We start from the raw sequence: 19,672 nt of genomic DNA, 5'->3' as shown, positions 1-19,672 counted from the left end.
TAAACCATGCAGCCAGGGCAGAGGCGAAGCAGGAAGTAGGCGAAGACGAGGTCCATCCACGACTAATGGAATGCTCAGCAGGCCACGACTCGCAACGACGGAGACGTAAGTTACGTCATGGATGTGGGTTCCTCACTGAACCTCTCCATCTTGGCTGTTGGAAAGAGTATCTTCTGAAGGACATCGTGCATCTCCCAACAATGTCGCATTAGGCATAGGTCCCCTATCAACACAAGCATACATTCTGAAAAAATGGTCCCTGGTCATCCCTTGATGTTTTCCATCAACACGAGCGAGGAGATAGGTCAAAGATTTATGCCTCCAAAGTATGCTTCACAAACAAAGACCCATACCATGTTAATTCCGATGCTAATCTCCTTCCTTGTGTCATCGCCTCAACCTGGAGTGCACCGTGAATATTGTCAAGTCCTCCCCAACGCTTAAAAAAGCTTCTCCATCTTGATGCACAAAGATAGCCTCCCATCCACCATAATTTTGTTGACTGCATGAAAAGAGCCAGCAATGTTGATCTTTACGACAAAAAATAGTGTGCGAATCAACTTGATGAACATAAAAATACTAGAAAGAACTCTACAGATATAAAATTATGGGAAACTTTTTAAAATAACATAGGCAATTGGTCTTCCTTACCATGATAAGTTCAATTTCCATGTGGCTCGGGTAATTGAACCATCTTGCTTTGTTACTTCCAAATGTCTGGGTACTGGTATCACGAATCAGTTTTAATGATTTCTTACAGGACCTGAAATAGCACGCCTATAGTTTAGTTACTTACCTAGGAGGCAAACCAGAAAAAACATAGTAATCTACGAGACACACATGTAGAGAGATGATGAAAGAAGGATATTAGAGAGTAGTAGTTCCCCAACTCTATTATCACAACAAAGAATAGGGTTGGTTACACACACCGGCCAATTCATCTCAAATGACGTTTCGGTAATGAACAGACAAGACACAAGTCAAAAGATATATGGATACTAGCTGCAATCTAATGCACACTACAATGCAAACAAAAGGACAAAATCAGTTGCAAATAGATCTCTCGGCAGCATACAACGAAGATAGCTGATACGTAAATGTGTTTGTTGGAATTAAGTAAGAGAAGCAAGTGCAATCGAGGCGAAAGATTTCAACTTATAACTCATCCTAATTTAGCCATGGTATCCAATTTAACAGAAGACTAATACACCCAATGTTGACTGTAATGGACGCCTAATGGTGAGGAACAAAGAAAATCCATCCTTGTAATCACAAAGGGGGATAATTAAGCATATTTCCAACAACACAATTACCAGCAAGAGGGTATACAAAAAACATATCAACAAAAGTAAAGAATTATTTGAATGGAGAATTTTTTAGTTGTAAATGGTGTACACAAAACAACAAATCCACTATGAGGGTACTGCTACTTGCTGCTAGATCCATCATATAGCAATTACAAGTATTGGATCATAATGAACAAATATGATAGTACAACTAAGCATTAGAAAAAATCACAAGAAAAAAGTGTCACACCACCTACAGCATTGCCTTACCTAATACTCCCTCCGTCCCCTTTTAATTAACTTGGGGGAGAAAAAACGCTTCAGAAATTGATTTTTACATTCCCGTCCTATACAGTTTCAAATTTTAAAACAGACTCCCTAAGATCTACTGTCCGTGAGATCCATTCCACCAGCTCGCCAATCGATAGATGGAGGCCTAATCCCCGTTCTTCATCTCCATCTCCGCGTCGGGTAGTACTCGATGCGCCAGAGGTAGCCGCCGACGTCGAAGGTGGCGGACAGCATGTACCTGCCGGCGCCAAGGCCCCGGTGGAGGCTGTAGCCGGCGATCTTGAACGTGTGCGTGCCCCGGACCATGCGCGGGGTGCACATCGACGCCGTCGCGGCTGGGGAAGGGAGGCGCGGCTGGGGAGAATTGGGGATGGAGCGGAGCGGTTGGGCTGGGTCGAGCGGAGTGTCGGTGGCCTGATTCCTGACGACGAGAACGTGCGGGTAGGGAGTAAAAAACGACAGGGATTTTTTTGCAAACTTACGGTCAAGTTAATTAAAACGGGACGGAGGGAGTAATAATTAATAACTCAACATTACGCTCACATTTATAGAAAAGATGAAACAGTCAACACAACAATTTGGTATCTGATCACTAGAGAGGAAAATCCAATCTAGTAAAATAAACTAGGACACCATATATAAAAATAAATTCAATAACTATGATATTTGGTTTCCACCATTACGATGGGGAGTTTTTCTTCCGCCAGACCGTGCTCCGCCAATATTTATTGCTCACTGCACCCATGAATCTAATGTTAATGCAAATGGTTAGATCTAATTAGGTGGGTTAATTTGACGGTGCTAATATGGCAGGGTGCACCAAATGGGATGGACATAAGAACGATTAAGTTTGCTTGTTTACTAGTAGTGTAGATGCATTGAAATGCACACCAATCCTCCATGTTCAGGAACGTCCATTTAAATAGGCCATGGAGTAGCAAATATGTGCTTCACATCTACTTCGAATAGATTTCAATTTGGCCAGGTTCTTTCATAATCTTAAATAAGTATATTATACAATACATTTCTGCTCCATTTATGCATCCAATATCCCGTTTTAACTAAACCAAGGTCAAGAAGAAGGTCACAGGTTCCAATCGTACAACACTAAAAGTTATGCAAGATCGCATCATTTTACATATAAGCAGCGTCCTGCAACTCGGTTCAATGTACAGATAGAGAGAATGATGTCTCACCATTCTCGTGGCCTTGTTGTTGGCGAGGAAGGAGCCCGATCATTGTGAAAGTCTTCGTGAGGAGGAGGGTGCCGGGTCACCACCAGATGGATGGCAACCACAAGCTGCATGTGGCGAAGAAGATGATTAACTCGGCAGCATAATAATAACAAATGGCACCACCAACCCAATACCACAAAAATGTTGCAAATTTTAGAAATGAAGCACAGTATACACAAAAATAGCTAGAAAACTACAAATTTATTTACGAATACTTCACTATTTGACAAATATAGACAATTCAAGAAGACACCTAGATACATAACATAGTATCATGTCCATAAATATATAAATAATTTACCATGGACAATTATCAAAACACACAAAACACCAGAGATTCTCCAAGCAAATGAAAACTCATGTAAAGCTGGTCAAATTTGCGTGATATCTTGTGAAATTTACCAGATTCTTCAACACACTTATCTAAACTATATTTACGTGATATCTGGTAAAATTTTCTCTGGCGACATTTAAGAAGACACCTGGATACATAAAACAGTATCATGTCCATAAATAAATAATCAGTTTACCATAGACAATTATCGAACCACAAAACACAGCGGAGATCCTCCACGTAGATGAAAATGTTATTCCCAGCAACAAGAAGTAAAATCTGCATATATGCCATCAAGTCCATTGTGTGGCCAAAGACATGACACATTTTATTTTTAAAATTGACAGTGTCGTTTCACACCAGGACTACAAACTTGTCCACTGCTATGAGAACCTATAATAAGCAAACACACAGAGATACCATGTACCCTACTACAGTCTTCCCTGGCTATTAATATCAATTTTAAGGGACAAATTTCAATCACACAACAGAAGTAAGAGTAGCAAAGTCCATCACCTTCAGACGACCTTGGGTCATCAACTAGATGGGGGCGGGGTTGAAAGCAGGAGGGCACATTGCGGAGAGCCCCAAGAGCATGGCTGTGGTTGGCACCTTCCGATGAGTTGTGCATGCTCAATCTATCTTTCTCCCACCAACAAAACACCCATACAACTGTTGCCATCAAACTCGAGGTTGGCAGTGGAAGCCGACTTGGAGACGGGGAATGCGGCCGGAGCGGGAGACATCCACGATACCTAGATGCGCTTGCGGGCGGTGCAGGCTCCAAGAGCGCCGCAGCTTATTGGGCAGCTACATCTGACGAAAATAAACATGGCCACGAGTATGTTTATAACATAAATGAAGATGTTCATGGTTGTGTCTAGTCCACCGAAAGGTAGAAAAACAAACAAGCAGACCTACTGTGGGGCAAGGGTAATTTGCATGCCTCCCGGCTTTCAGTCCGGGCGGCGGAGAGGCCTGAGCAATAAGGGTGTGTGGTGTGGCGTCAACACTAGCTTGAGCGCCATTTGTGGTCGCCAGTCGCCACCAGCCGACGAGCTGCTCCTGCTCAATCTGTTTACAGCAAAATGTAAATATGGCTTAATCAAACAATGTATTGTGCAACTCTAGATCACACCAGAAAAGGCAACGTTACACAGTAGAAGACTGCAAGTTTATCTGCGAAAACTTAAGTATAAAACATATATAGTTTGAGAAGATACCTACATACATAACATAGTATGATGTCCATAAATTATAAGCAGTATACCATGGACAATTATCAAAACACAAAAACACACTGGAGATTCTCGAAGTAGGTGAAAACCAATGTAAAGCTCACACCCTAATAAAACGTAGAGTTGTAACTAAGTAGAACCATATAATGCAGTTACTATACAAGTTTCATTTCTGAAGACTACTCAGTTTTAGTTACAGATTCAATGAGACATGGTTATCTGAATTCACATTCTTCAACACCAGAAGTGTATGAGAGTGCAGCATTCTTCAACAACATCTGTTATCCATCTCCCAAATTTTCTGAAGCTGAACCCATAGTATGGACATCAGAGTTACTGCACTTAACCCACAGAGATAAACCAATAAAACTTGTCACCAAGTATCCCGTTGAAATGCTGGAAACTTATGAATATATCACCAACGTTCTACACTGCAGCAAGGGGCAATTCACCTGTTTTCAGGTTGAACTCGTGGCGCTTGCAGATGGTCCAGGCCCCGAGGACGCCGGGGTCCATCAAGGTCCCAAGGTCAGGGCTAGTTGGCGGCCACGTTGGCTCCGTCATGGTCCAGCCGCCATGCCGCGGCGCTCCCTGGTTGATATGCAGTACATGTGGATCAAATGAATTTCCAGGTGAACATCCCTCTGCAATCAAAACAGAAATTCAGGGCCACACAAGAACACACAAAAAAGGACACTGATCTATTGAAGAGACAAAATTTTGAGAGATGAATTCAGCGATACAATAAACTTGCAGTTATATACAAGCAGCAATAACACATAGTCACATACCATGTTATGCACACCGCGGCCTGAAATCTCGCATTTTTAGGTCTGGACAGGGAGAGAGATTCGCATGGGGAGCTTACAGCGGACACGGATGAGGAGCTTGAGGCGGATGGATCGGAGCCATGGATGAGGGCATCCATCTCCCGCGCCGGCCGCTGCTGCGTGTCCATGTCAGCTAGTCCATCCCAAGACAGGGAGGCCAGGTCGCGCGTGGTGGTCGGAGAAGCGGAGGATGCCGGCATGCGGCGGGTCGGCCAGAAGCAGGCCGTCGTCGTCGTTGACGTCGGAGGTGAGCAGCAGGTCGGCCTCCATTTCCCCGGACCGGACCACCGACGAGGGGGGCCATACTTGCACATAGGAGGTCGAGGTCGGGGAGAAGAAGCAGAAGCCAAGCGAGGGCATTCTGCTTCATCGTCGACGCCGGCCGGCAGGGGAGCGCTAGGGTTTGCGACTGGGGGCGCGGGAGTGCGGCGGGAGTGAGAAGGAGGCTGCGCAGGGGTAGCCGGCGAGCAGAGAGGATGGGCTCTGATGAGCGGCGAGGCTGAGTTGGGTGGCGGTGGCGGTGGCGGTGGCGGCGAGATATAGCACTACTGGGAAGAAAATTTTCAGAAAAATTAAAGAGATGCGATTTGATCCCATCTGGTGCCCAATTTTAGCCGTCCATTTAAACCGCCTCCGCGATCCCAGCCACAAACAGCGCCATCATTCAGCCCAATTTTTACTCCGAAATAGGCTAACCTTTGATTGAGCATTTTGGTTTGGCGCCATCTCTCTTGGCTTTGATTGAGTAACTAAGAGCATCGCGTCCCCAAACCGTCCTCAAAGCAATTTGGGGCACGCCGGACAAAAAGATGTTCCCAGCCGCGCGCTCTAAAGGTTTTTTTTGTCCGGCGCGACCCAATACGATGTCCGGCGCCCCAAGCCCGTCCCCGCTACACAGGGGACGCACCAGACAAATGAGAGGCGAGGAGACGCGGGCCCGACGCATCAGCGGCTCGGACGCTCAACCGCCGCCTACGTAGCGACGGTGCAGTTGCCGGGAAGCGGAACCGTCGCATTGGCAACCGCGTCGACGATGCGGCAACCGCCGGAATGGAGCGGGGACTCCTCAGAAGAGCAACCGCTGCTCTTTTTGACTTCTGCGCCGCCGTTCATCCGTGCTCAATAAGACCCGCACGTCCGCGCTTTTGGATCTTCACCGACCGCATCTGACACCTCCAGCGACAATGAGCTACATCTCCGAGCTCTCGTCCGACACCTCCAGCGAGGGAAAGCCTGCTGGATGGCGCCATTGGTGGGACAAAGCCCGGACGCCCAGCAGCGGTGACGATTCCCTGCCGCCACTTGACAGCGCGGAGGAATGGCTGGGCGTGGAGGAGAACACGGAGGAAGAAGGGTCAGAGGAGGCGGCGGTGGCCCGTGCGAAGGCGGAGGCGGACGTGAAGGCCAAGGCACAGCCGGCGATCACCAGCGACGACGAGGAGGACTCCGACGCGTCGGCCGACACCGCCTCTTCGGAAGAGGTGACGAGCAGGAAGCGCCACCGCGATGACGACGACGAGGCGGGGCCATCATCGAAGAAGAAGTAAAAGAAGTAGTTTAAAATAATTTATATGTAATTTAATTATGTTTTTTTCGAAAATTTATATGTAATTTGTTTATGTTGAACCGATTTGAATATTAGTAAAGAGTTTTATTCTATCTATTTAAATTGTTTTTAATGTTTGGGGGCGGCGTTTGGGGGACGCGACTGGGGAGCGACATCCCCCAAACGCGGCACGAACGAAACACGTCTCCCAAACGGTCAATCCGGCGCGCTTTGGGGGACGCGACTGGAGATGCTCTAACCTCGCCGGGTGCATCTATAAGCCCGTCGAGTTCATCTTCCCAGTCTTGTACAATCTTGTGATCATACTGGTAATAAAGAAGTCTGAGAGAAACTCTTCATCATTATCATCGTGTCTTTGATCCAAATCCGCTGACCCGGGCTTATAATAGAGTGTAATTATTTAAGAACCAATTTATTTGGGATAGTGGAGGTCATCCGTGTTGGAAGTTCCCTCACGGTCAAATCCAGTACTATTCTACAAGCGTCATGCCCTAGAGAAAACCTAGACATCCTTGGCTTTTTGTCGTTGTCATAAACATGATTGTACCATTTATAATTACTGTGCCGCCACCATTGCCATCTGGCATAACCAATCTAACTATCCTCTTGCCACCAACACTTCTATTCCACCTCCCTAGCCACCACCACCCTGACGTGTGGAATGATACGTGATCTTGAACCCCTGGCATAAAATAAGGGTGTGTGATGACATATTGAATGTTATGTGTTCTTAGACATGCCCAGATGGTTCTATCAGCTTCTACCGGTCATGCGACATCTACGACGCCATCTATCACGTCTTCGGCAATGTCATCATCGTCTTTCCGGAATGCACTCTCTACGGTCCGCTCTAGATGGCTAGCTAGAGCAACACCCGTGATGATGCAAGGATGCACCTACCAAATATAGTACATGGCACCACTATGCAGGGATGCTCCATCGTGGTCGCACTGGAGCTCGATGTCAACATGTCCTTTGCCACGACTAACTACCTCGGGGCAACTGTGGAAGCTATAGTCACACACAGTGGTCATCGGTCCTCACGCTGCCAACTCCTATGACATTATAGATTATAGTAGAGTGTAATTATTGTAAGAACGGCGGTCATCCGTGTAGGAAGTTCCATCGAGGTCAATTCCACTACTATTCTACAAGTGTCATGCCTAGATTAAACCTAGCCATCCTTGGCCTTTGCCGTCGCCACAATCATGCTTGTACCATTTACAATTGCCCTTGATGCCACCATTGCCATCAGGCCTAACCCATCTGACTATTTTCTTGCCATCGACACTTCTATTCTACCTCATTGGCCCAACCCCCACCCAAACCGTCACCACCCTAACACTGGAATGACAGGTGATCTCGGACCCTAGCATAAAATGAGGGTGTGCGAGGTCACATGGCTAGGTGATCTCGGATGCGCGCAGATGGCTCTATCAGTTTCTGATGGTGGGCGTATAAATGACAAGAACTATGGTTTAGAGTTTTGTTTGAATTCCATGACCCTCCAAAATCAAGGAAACCTCATAAATTATTTCAAAGTTATTCTATTCTTATAAATTATTTCGAAGTTATTCTATCGTTTTTAAAAATAAATTTGAATGGATTCTGACCAGATTTATACTACTCCCTCCGACTAGATTTAGGTGTCGGATCGGTAGTTAAAATCAATATTTACATTTCCACCCTTGGTCCTTCAAAAGCCGAACAAAGAACTACCTCCACGATCGATCTGGAACCGCGATTCCTCGCCAGCTCCTGGCGAGCCGGCGGCTGGCGGAGACACCTAAATCTAGTCGGAGAGAGTAGCTTGGAATTTCATCTGAAAGTTGTCTAGAAAATCCAAGATAATTGTGTTTCCTAACTCAACGTAGTTGTTAGTCCAAAATTCTGTACCATGTCTGGCTAGTAATCGCTGTGAATAATCGTGGAGTAAAATCCATCAACGGTACTTGAACTTGTTGACCAAAATCACATTGGTCATCGTACATAGGAAATACAATTTTACGGTCACTCAATACAAGTTGTTGTGTCACAGACGATCACTGGTTCTGTTTGGCCTGTGTATTCGATGACATGGTGAATTACTGGGCACATGTGCCATCCCCAACCTCTGCCTCTAGCTACCTCCGTCGACTTCACGGGCCCATCCAGGCACTCAACAGCTCTGCCTTGCTCTTCACCGGCGCTTGCATGCAGGGCGGTACAGTGGTGCACCGGTTGTGTGGGTCGCCAAGGAAGGTGCTGGTGGTGCACAGGTGCCAGGAGAGCGCCGCCGGTGGTGCTGGGGCCTGGTAGGGCGCGGCGAGTGAGGAGGGAAGGGGCATCCGCCTGCGAGAGAGATTTAAGGAAGGGGTGGTGGGCTGCGCGCCTGTGCCGCTGCGGGAGGATGGTGAGTACGATCAAGGGCGGCGAGGTGGCTGCTACGGTGGTTGACTGGTTGGAATCTACGCGGAGGTCCTTGCATGGTCGCTGAGGAAGGGGTGGTCGAGAAGGTCCAGGGAGTTGCGATAGGTCGAGGAGCACGAGCTTGAGCTTGTTGTGGAACGCGTGGAGAGGGGACATGCCGCAACCGGCGGCCATGAAGTCGGTGATGCTTGCGGACCACTACCCCATCACAGCCATGATCTTTGTCGGCCCTGCAAACTTATGTCTTAAGAAGACGCAACCGAGCCTCGGCGGAGGCACGGGCGCACGGCGGCCGACAAGCCAAGCGCGACCTACTACTTGGTCGAGAAGGTGCAATACATGTATCTGCACGTGGTGTGCGGGCGCGGCCTGGCGGCCAGATCTTCGAGCGTGCCTGCGCCAGTAACGACCACCTCGGTCTATCGGTCGCGTCTGGTTCGACCTCTCCAAGGTCACGGGCGCCAAAGCCGGCGAGTTGCACGGTGGACGGCGTGGACGAGCGTGTGCGAGTCCGCGACAAGGCCCCTACAGGCGCATACGCCCCCGGCGGTGACGGACGGGACAGTGGTGTTGGTGACGGCCGGGGCGTGCTAAACATCGCCCACCTCTAGCAGGCTCCTCATCCTCCCGGCGAGCCGGAACTGGGGCAGGCCGAAGGCGTCTACCACTCGTCGGTTAATTTTTGGGGAAGATAATTTACACTGAGTGTTGACTAGGTGAATTTTGACCGGTGCCCCATTTGTCATGGACACTGGGTAGCTGGTCCTTTATGTATAGACGGTTTCTAGTATATTTGGGGTCTATTTGCAAAAACAAAGTGTGACAGTGGATCGTGCAAGTTGCCACATCATCAAATACACCGCTTCAACATCAGCGGTGACCGTCCATGACACACCAACTCGTACAGAATGACCGTAAAACTGTATTCTCTATGTACGATGGCCAAAATGATTTCGGTGGACAAGTTCAGGTACTACTGAGAGTACTCAATAATCGTGGGTCGGAGTCTATACATCATAGTCCGATCGGAGGCAATTCATCGGACAGATGCCAGGCCGTTGATCTCGTTTCCATCGCACGGTTCCAGATTCGATTTTGCTTCCCACAGGAGATAAAGGTTGGCCCGTTAAACCTGGAGATTCCGTACCTAAATCCCGATAATCACGTCTTATAATTGTGCGCCTTCCCCAAATTGAGCCCCTATTTCGACACAGGTTATTACTGTCGAGAGGCCAAAGGAGCCAGGACTAAGCGCCTTGCGAACCATTAGAGAACTTAAAGAAGGAATGGTTATTACTGTCGAGCCAGGCTGTTACTTCATTGATGTTTTGCTGGGGCCTGTTAGAGATGACCCAATTTCCTCAAAGTTCTTCAAGTGGGAAGTGATTGAAAATTATAAAAGGTTTGGTGGTGTTCGTATTGAGAGTAATTTGTATGTGACCGCCCAAGGATGCAAGAACATGACAAATTGCCCAAGAGAGACCTGGGAAATCGAAGCGGTGATGGCCGGCGCGCATTGGCCTTTGCGTGCTAAGAACTAGAGATTATGGCGCTGTTTATGTGGGCTTTGGGTTTACCTTTTTTTCAGTTGAATTAGCGATGTCCTTCCTGTATAGCTGTTCCATAGACAATGTGGTTCGCATTCAGCTAGTTACAAGACGGTTCTCAAGTGCAGTTACTTTACCATAATGCATACACCTTGTATTTTACGACAACTAGATCACACATGGCAGTATTGTACAATGTAAATTGTATGATTTTACGATATTGTACTGAGCATCTTTCAGCAATACATGTGAGCGTGGTACGTGGTTTTACAGCAAAGGGTTTTTGACAAAAATAAATGCAATAGGATGAACTCGGGAGCTCTTGTAAGATGTGTCGAATAATCTAATAAAAAAGCCGTGTGCATCCTTGGGTGCAGAAGCTGAGGCGATTTTTCCCTCATTTCGAAAAAAAAGGATGAACTCAGAGGTCGGGATCATTATCGTACCGGGTTCACCGCGACACGGCTGAGTTCACGTCCCCGATGAATAAGATTCGATCCAGAGATGTTTACCCCTGTTGTTTCATGTTTTTGCTAGCCTCTAACTCCCGCCCCCCATTCTCTATGTACCGAAAACGTGTGGACCACAAATCTTTGCCAAAAAGGGCAATAGCTGGCACAAGTGCGCCGTGCTAGGGTGTTATTAATCCCGAGCCCTCTGGTTGTACCTTCCCTAGACCGCAACCATGCCAAGCCAACTTTTTACCGATTTCAACTCATTCTTCCACGAAACAATTCACGAGCTTGACCAGATAAAGCTAGAGGGCGTTTTCTAAAAATAGATTTTGAGAAGGCAAAGGCGAGTTCAACTCATCATTTTTACAACAAGCACTTACTAACTTATGTATGAAAGGCTTTGATCCTAAATAATGCAAGATTTAACGCCCTGCATATACTCAAATCACACGCAATATCCAAGCATATATACATGACAATGACATAATTCGACTTTTCTCACTGGACAAAGGCAAGTGTACAATCTTCAAACAAGATACTTTTCAGATCCTACTAGCTAGTAAGAGGCCAATCAGGCGCCATCCATGAAGACTCTCACGTCATCCTCTGAAGTCCTTTGTCATGAGCGAGACGACCTTCATGGCGGCCGGTCTGGCGAACAGATCCTCCAGCCACGCCCTGACGCGAGGGTACGAGTCGAACACCGCCGTGTACGGCATCTCCATGAAGTAGTGCGCCTCGGGGACATGGCTGAGGTCCGCCAGGCTCACGAAATCCCCCGCCAGGTACCTGCGCTTCGTCAGCCGGGCCTCGTACACGTCCAGCACCTTCCTCAGCTTCTCGATGCTCTCGCCGATGATGGTTTCGTCGGGAGTACCGCCCAGCGCCGGCACGACGCGGTGCTGGAAGAAGACCGAGCTCATGGCGGGGTCGTACTGGAGGGCCTCCACGTCCAGCCAGACGTCGACGAGCGTGGACTCCTCGGGGTCGCCTTCCCTCAGCAGGTTGACCTCGTCGGTCTTGTACTTGCTCAGAACGTACCGCGATATTGCGCGAGACTCTGTGGAGGAGATGGAAATGTATAACTACAAATTGACTTTGCTTGAAAGCTGATAGTGATTTTGAAGGGAGGTTTGTGAGCTCACGGAACAGCATCAGGTCCCCGTCCTGGAACGCTGGAACCTGTCCAAATGGCTGATAATTGGAGAAAGGCAGAGTAAATTAGCGCGCAATAGTTGTATGATCCAATACTTCTCTGGTTCTCTCCTATATGTCTAGTAGAAGAACAGCAGTTGGTTCTTACGTTTCTGGCGAGGTGTTCAGGGCCTTTGTGCTCCTTGGCGTGAAAGTCGATGTCGACGATCTCGTAGTCGGCGCCCACCTCCTCCAGGCACACCAGCACCCGAGCCACGTTCGTGAACGCCGCCGAGCCGAACACCTTCACCGGCGCCATGCTCTGGTAATGGATAAGAGAGCAAGCGGGGGCGGAAGAGAGAGATGAGCTCTGCTATTCACCTCAAGCAAATTCAGCTTTTGTTACGCACCAATAGCATGTACCTTACTGGATACTGGATTACTGGTGTTCCAACAATGGAAAATCAATAGAACACAATTTAAGAGATCATCTAGATCGGCTCCATATTCACTCTCCTACTCAATCCTTCTTAACTTTCAGAGAAAGTTCATCTCACAAACAAAGGATTTTAAGGATTTTTGGAGAAGACGGGATATATAGAAGGAGAGAAGATGAAATATGAGACACATGGATCGATGGGATTTACCTGAGTTTCCTGCCTTGCTCCTTTCGCCGGGGCGTGCCTCTTGCCTCTGCTCGTGCGTACGGGACGAGCGACTGAGCGAGCGAGTCTTTCCTTTTCTTTCTGTCTTCACTACCACGGTCCCACCGCCTTTCTGCGCGCCTGGCGCTTGGCGAGCAGGGAAAAGGCCCAATCTTCCAGCAGGGATAGGCCCAATGGAGGTTGAGTCCACAAGAATGCGGAAAAACCTATACACCGACCAGGTCGGTGACTACTGGCCACCGCACACCCGCTGGTCGGGTATGGGCCAGACCCATTTGTGTCTATTTAGCATGTAGTAATTCGATTTTCCTTTTCTTTTTTCTTTTCTGGTTTCTTTTTCTGTTTTTCTTTTCTATTTTCTGTTTTCGGCTTTGTTTATATTTTTTCAGATTCGAAAATTTTAATTTTTTTTAAAAAATCAAATTGAGAAAATGTTTAAATTCAAAAATGTTCAAATTTGAAAATCGTTCAAATCTGAAAACCGTTCAAATTTGAAAACCGTTCAAATTTGAAATCTGTTCAGAATATTTTTAAATGCAAAAATATAAACAAAATGTTTAAATTAAAAAATGTTCAAATTCGAAAACCGTTCAAATCTGAAAACCGTTCAAATTTGAAAACGTTTAAATTTGAAAACCGTTCAAATTTGAAATCTGTTCAAAATATTTTCAAATGCGAAAATATTGAAATTCGAAAAATGTTCAGATTCTAAATTTGTTCAAATTTTTAGAAAGTTTGTGTGACGCCCAAACGAAATGCAGGACTGGCCCATAGCTGCTTACATCATGGACGCATCAAACCAATCCGGTCTTAATTAGATCGTCTCCAACAGCTTTGTATATTTTTCAAGAATTGCTAAAACCTGAAAATATAGCAATTTGGTTCTAAAACGTTGCTCCAACAGCCTTTGTATAGCAATTTGGTGTTGCTGTGAAACTGACTTGCAAGGAGAAGGACAGATCGGTGCATGGTTCGCTGGTTGAGGAGATAAGGAGATGCTACGATCGCTGCAAGATCACTCGGTGAAGTGGGCAAGACGTTCGGCAAATGAAGCTGCTCACAAATTAGCAAAGGAAGGCTGCATTTTAGAGTTAATTAAGTCTTGGTTTATTGTACCACCTAGTTGTATTGAGAACTCGTTGGCTACGGATCTTGCCGGGCTACTTGTGTGAATGAATAAACGCAGTATCTTCCTCTCAACAGCCTTTGTATAAATGGTTTCCCCACCAAATTTTTTAGCAAGCTTGCTATATTGGCACCTCCACTTGGTAAATTTGCAAAGTCTAGTGCCACTTTGTATATCTCGCGGAAGAGGCCAATTGCCCAGGCATGGACATTTCTGTCCGTGACCACCCATCGATGTTGCCGTCTCCGGCCACCACCATGGCCGCCGTCGTCTCCTCCGCCGTGTCTCCACCGCATCCTCGCCGTCTTTCCGCACAGCATGGCACCGCCCCTAACCTCCGCCGCCGCAGATCGATTTTGGCCAGCCGCACTCGATTCCGGCCGCTTGCGGTCTATTCCGGCCAGACCGAGGGTTGCATGCATTCCAGCCTGCCGGCCCCGTGGCTGCTCGCCGTCTCCCGTGCCGCCAGTACGCGCGCGCGCTCGGGATGTATGCACATCGGCTGGGCTAGGTGCCGGCGTGTGTGGGCAGCGGTGGTTGTGGGCAACGACGTGGCTAGGCAGCGGCGAGCGTCCGTTTCAGGTACCCCGGACTCGTCGCCATGCTCGCAGGGGCTCACGGTCGTGGGGATGAAGGATAGAGATAGGAAAAAAATGAGGAAAAGAATAACTAGCTGACATGTGGGTCCTAGTGTAGATATGTTATAGTCTCCAGTTTTAGATTGCTATTATACAAAGCGAATCCCCTCCCTAGCAATCGAGCGCTCGAGCAATCACTTTTCATGGCGCGGAAGCGCTCGCGAAGCGAGTCAATTCCCTTTTTATCACTTAGTGTTTTAATTGCGTTCACACGTATTCACACTAACAGCTTCTATTACTACTTTGCAAGTTGCATGTAGCCAAGAGCGTTCACACTGCATGCATGCACATGCACAGATCATCTCATGGATTTGCATTTAATGAGCGTTCACACTTTCATAAGCTGTTGCATGCATACACATAGCATATCACTCTTTTTCTTCAGCACGAGGTAGGCTCTCAATTCTCTTTTTGCAATTCCCTTTTGCAATTCCCTTTTGGGTTTTATTTTCATACGGTAATTCATATTTAATGGGGTCCTTTTGCAATTCCCTTTTTCGGGCCAGTGGTTTTTAAGGGGGAAAATAACGGGTGGGAAGATCCACTTGCAACTCAAATGAACTACCACTTGCTACTCAAATTAAGTACTCGTTTTAAGTTGTAAGCTAACAAAAGTTGCTAAAATATTCTAAATGAAATTTACTTTTTAGGGTTGCTAGGTATTTATATTTACCGTTGATAAATAACGGGGCACCGGGTTGATAACTTGTAAACAAAAAAAGAGTTGCTACATTTTTTAAATTAAATTAATTTTTTAGGGTTGATATTTATTTATATTTTACCATTGATAAATAGCGGGGCACCGGGTTGATAGCTTGTAAACTAAAAGAGAGTCGCTAAAATATTCTAAATGAAATACTTTTTAGGGTTATTATTTATTTATTTTTACAGTTGATAAATAACGAGGCACCAGGTTGATAGCTTGTAAAATAAAATAAAATGTTCGCTAAAATATTCTAAATGAAATACTTTTTAGGATTGGTAGTTATTTTATAATTACCATTGATAAATAACTGAGCACTGGGTTGATAACTTGTAAACTAAAAAGAGTCGCCAAAATATTCGAAATGAAGTTAGATTTTTAGGGTTGGTAGTTATTTATATTTACCGTTGATAAATAACAGGACACCGGGTTGATAGCTTCTAAACTAAAAAATATTCGGTAAAATGTTTAAAATAAAATTAACTTTCGGGTTGATAATTTTATACATTTACCATTGATCACTCAAGTACGGAGGGGTTGATTATTCGAATAGGAGAGGGTTGATAACTTTTAGCCAGAAAAAGTTTCTCGAAACATATCAACATGGGTGCTAGTTTTGAAGATCTCGTCGAGACGGATTTATTGGTGAAAGCGGATCTTAATTTGGAGTTGTCGTTTGAAAGTTAAAACGTTTTGAATTTTGAAATTTGGAAAAGATTCCACCGACATCGCAGATTTGTCTATTTGTGCATGCATACGTAACTTTCCCTCAATACCTCGCACTGAGGTTGATAATTTTATACATTTACCGTTGATCACTTAAGTACGGAGGGGTTGATTATTCGAATAGGAGAGGGTTGATAACTTTTAGCCGTAAAAAAGTTTCTCGAAACATATCAACATGGGTGCTAGTTTTGAAGATCTCGTCGAGACGGATTTATTGGTGAAAGCGGATCTTAATTTGGAGTTGTCGTTTGAAAGTTAAAACATTTTGAATTTTGAAATTTGGAAAAGATTCCGCCGACATCGCCAGATTCGTCTCGTTTCTACATGCATGCGTAACTTTCCCTCAATACCCCGCACCAGCGTTGATAATTTTATACATTTACCGTTGATCACTCAAGCATCGAGGGTTGATTATTCGAATAGGAGAGGGTTGATAACTTTTAGCCGTAAAAAAGTTTCTCGAAACATATCAACATGGGTGCTAGTTTTGAAGATCTCGTCGAGACGGATTTATTGGTGAAAGCGGATCTTAATTTGGAGTTGTCGTTTGAAAGTTAAAACGTTTTGAATTTTCAAATTTGGAAAAGATTCCGCTGACATCAGCAAATTCGTCTTTTGTGTACATGCATGCAGAACTTTCCTCAATAGCCTGCACCACGTTGATAATTTTATACATTTACCGTTGATCACTCAAGTACGAAGGGGCTGATTATTCGAATAGGAGAGGGTTGATAACTTTTAGTCAGAAAAAAAGTTTCTCGAAATATATCAACATGGGTGCTAGTTTTGAAGATCTCGTCGAGACGGATTTATTGGTGAAAACAGATCTTAAATCGGAGTTGTCGTTTGTGAGATAAAACGTTTTGAGTTTTGAAATTTGGAAAAGATTCCGCTTACATCGTCAGATTCGTCTGTTTCAACATGCATGCAGAACTTTCCCTTAATAGCCTCCACTACAGTCCAAAATTTGCCAAAAATGGATTTTTTTTTGGTTGGAAACCGATCGCTTAATCCCTCCCTAGCGCTCGAGCGCTAGCTAGGGCAGCCCTATACAAAGGCTACAAAAGAAAAAAAAAAAGAAAAAAAAAAAAAAAAAACTTATATGGATTGCTATACACTGTCTACTCGTTCTATAGCTAACTTTTAGTAATCTAACATACGAAGGCTGTTAGAGATGCTCTTAACCAGCTTTGCTCCGCTAAAAAAAAATTTAACCACCTTGCAGGCTTGCAGCCAAATTCCTGGCGATCATCTTGGCATCCCAGAGCCATCGTTGCTACTTGCTAGAACAAGGCCGAGTGCACTGTGTCACACTTTGCGCGACCTTGTTTTCTCATGGATCTACTGAACTCCATTTCTGAAGAGAAAACCCTAGCCTCCGAGTCTCTCTCGGGCGACTCCGAGGCGACCCCCCGCGCCGCCGCCCACCGCCCCCTCCCCCACCTCGCCACCAGCTCCCGCCGCCGCCGGAGGAGGCCGTTCCGTGGCGGACGGAGGTGGCGGGGAGCATCTCCAGCTCGTTCTCCCCCAACATCCAAATCCTCCCGAGCTCCCCCGCCCCTCCCCTTCATCTCCATGCGCCGCCAGGACGTTGCCATGCCCGTCCTCGGCGCCTCCTGCTCCTCCGCCGCCGAGCCTGCTGCCCGTCCTACTGGCGCACGCGGCTCTGTCGCGCCGGCGGCGGCGCTCCTCCGCGCCTTGGGCTGCTCGCAGGCTGATGATTCCTCGCCGGATCTGGCCGTGAAGGCCACGGGACTTGGCCTGCCGGCTGCCCTCCGCCGTGGTGAGGCCCTCCGGCGTCTGCCGCGCGCCGCCCCTGGCGCCGTGCTGCCCTGCTGGGAGGTGGTGCTGCTCCTCCGTCCCCGGCGGTTCTGGCCGTGGTGGCTCGGGTCTCCTCGCGTGAGGCCCGCCCTCGGCTCCTGCGTGTTCCGGCCGCCTCCGAGTTCTCGCCCCGGGTGTCCGGCCGTTGATCCCGGCCCCTGGAGCGTGGCTTGGCTCATGGATGGCCGGCGTTGTGCCCCTCCGACGGGTTTCTGGTGGCTGCCCCTCCTCCTGGCGGGTCATGCGGCTGCCCTTCCGTCCTGGGTGTGGGCCCTTTGCAGCTCGACCGCTCCCCCTTCTCCGGTGGCCCGTGTCCACCCCTCGCCACGGTCTCCTGCGCAGGTGGGGGAGGTTTTGGCCTGTCCCGTTGTTTGGTGGACATGCACATCCGGGCGAAAGCCTGTGGACGACGACGCCTGTGGGTGTCGTGCTCCTCCATGGAGGCGTCCTCTTGGCTCTGTGCACCTCCCGACACGCTTGGGACAGAGCTTGCCTCTTGTCGCCCCGCTGGCCGCCCGCTCGTATACTTGCGGGACTAGGTGGTTGTCATGGTGGCCCGACCGAGCTGCCTGGACATCCTGGGGTTGCCGCAGTATGCGCCACCCTTCGACTACGGGGTCGGCACACCGGTGTCGTCGCCCCAGTCTCGGCTATCCGACACCCTTCGACTGTGTTTGGTCTCGGTGGCACATCGCCTTCGGCAATGCCGGCGGCACACCGGTGTCGCCGCACGGACTCGGCTATCCGACGCCCTTCGACCATGCCGGGATGCTTCTTCGCGTGCTTCTGTTGGTGTCCACGTATTCCACCACCTGCTCCCCTGGTCTGCCTGCTTGCGGTGTGTATTTCTCTGGCGATACCCGTTCAGCGGTCGGCTTGAGGTCCCCAAGGTGACGTCCGGTTGTGGCCTTGTCTGGTTCGTGCTCGTGGCGTTCCTCGTCTCTGCATCGCCCTTCGACCACGGGGTCGGCACACCGGTGTCGTCGCCCCAGTCTCGGCTATACGACGCCCTTCGACTGTGCTTGGTCTTGGTTCTGCAGTCTTCATCGCCGCCCCTCGCTCGCTTGCCAAGTCATAGTGACTGTCCTTTGAGGTGCTAGCCTCCCGAGGGGGTTCGGTTGGCTTCGGATGCTAACCTCCCCCTTCCCTTGTGTTGCCTTGCTTCTATTTGTTTAGTTGTCTTCTTCTCCTCTGTACCCCCTGTATTTCCCCCTATCTGTTTGTAAGAACATGAGCCTGCCACGTGGAATAAAACTCCATTTCTGAACTCTCAATGCAGCGCCAACTCACTTTATGCGAGGGATTGTTTTTTTTTTTACCGTCCGGGTGTAGGTAATCGGGACGGCTTTGATCAGGTCAGGTGAGGTGCATGACAACGTCAAAAAGCCTGGCGGGGTACCTCATGGGCTCAATGTGAATGGTACATGCTCGCTCCTCGGTGTCAATGCTGCATGGCATGGAGACGCCAGGTGGGAGATGACATCGATGGATGATTTGCAGCTTGACACTGTCTCCGCCCATTACGCTGACAAAACACCGGAGACTTCACGCGTCCGTAGATTCTCTTCCTCTTTCTGTCTTTCACTAAGGGCATCTTCAGCGGGTGACCTAAAACGGTAACCTAAATGATCTGCTCCTAATCCATTATCCGCTTTTCTATTTCAGCT

The 19,672-nt window shown here is 47.7% G+C and overlaps 2 protein-coding genes across 2 annotated transcripts; both read right to left on the bottom strand.

Moving 5' to 3' along the window:
• LOC124667570 lies at window positions 1-3,684 on the bottom strand. The gene is made up of 5 exons (XM_047204833.1): window positions 3,663-3,684; window positions 2,774-2,877; window positions 652-763; window positions 354-502; window positions 1-223 (listed from the first exon to the last, which is right to left on the bottom strand). The coding sequence occupies exons 1-5, from the start codon at window positions 3,681-3,683 to the stop codon at window positions 133-135; spliced, it is 477 nt and encodes a 158-aa protein (XP_047060789.1). The 5' UTR covers window position 3,684; the 3' UTR covers window positions 1-132.
• Window positions 3,685-11,750: 8,066 nt separating this feature from the next.
• On the bottom strand, window positions 11,751-12,697 carry LOC124667573 (probable glutathione S-transferase GSTF1). Its single transcript, XM_047204836.1, has 3 exons — window positions 12,496-12,697; window positions 12,338-12,386; window positions 11,751-12,252 (listed from the first exon to the last, which is right to left on the bottom strand). Exons 1-3 carry the CDS (start codon window positions 12,643-12,645, stop codon window positions 11,792-11,794), a joined length of 660 nt encoding a protein of 219 aa, XP_047060792.1. The 5' UTR covers window positions 12,646-12,697; the 3' UTR covers window positions 11,751-11,791.
• Between the last annotated feature and the right edge of the window lie 6,975 nt (window positions 12,698-19,672).

The sequence above is a fragment of the Lolium rigidum genome, chromosome 6 (genome assembly GCF_022539505.1).
Source record: "Lolium rigidum isolate FL_2022 chromosome 6, APGP_CSIRO_Lrig_0.1, whole genome shotgun sequence".
NCBI classification, from domain to species: domain Eukaryota; kingdom Viridiplantae; phylum Streptophyta; class Magnoliopsida; order Poales; family Poaceae; genus Lolium; species Lolium rigidum.
The sequence above is the reverse complement of the archived record's forward strand: the minus strand, read 5'-3'. Positions and strand labels throughout refer to the sequence as shown.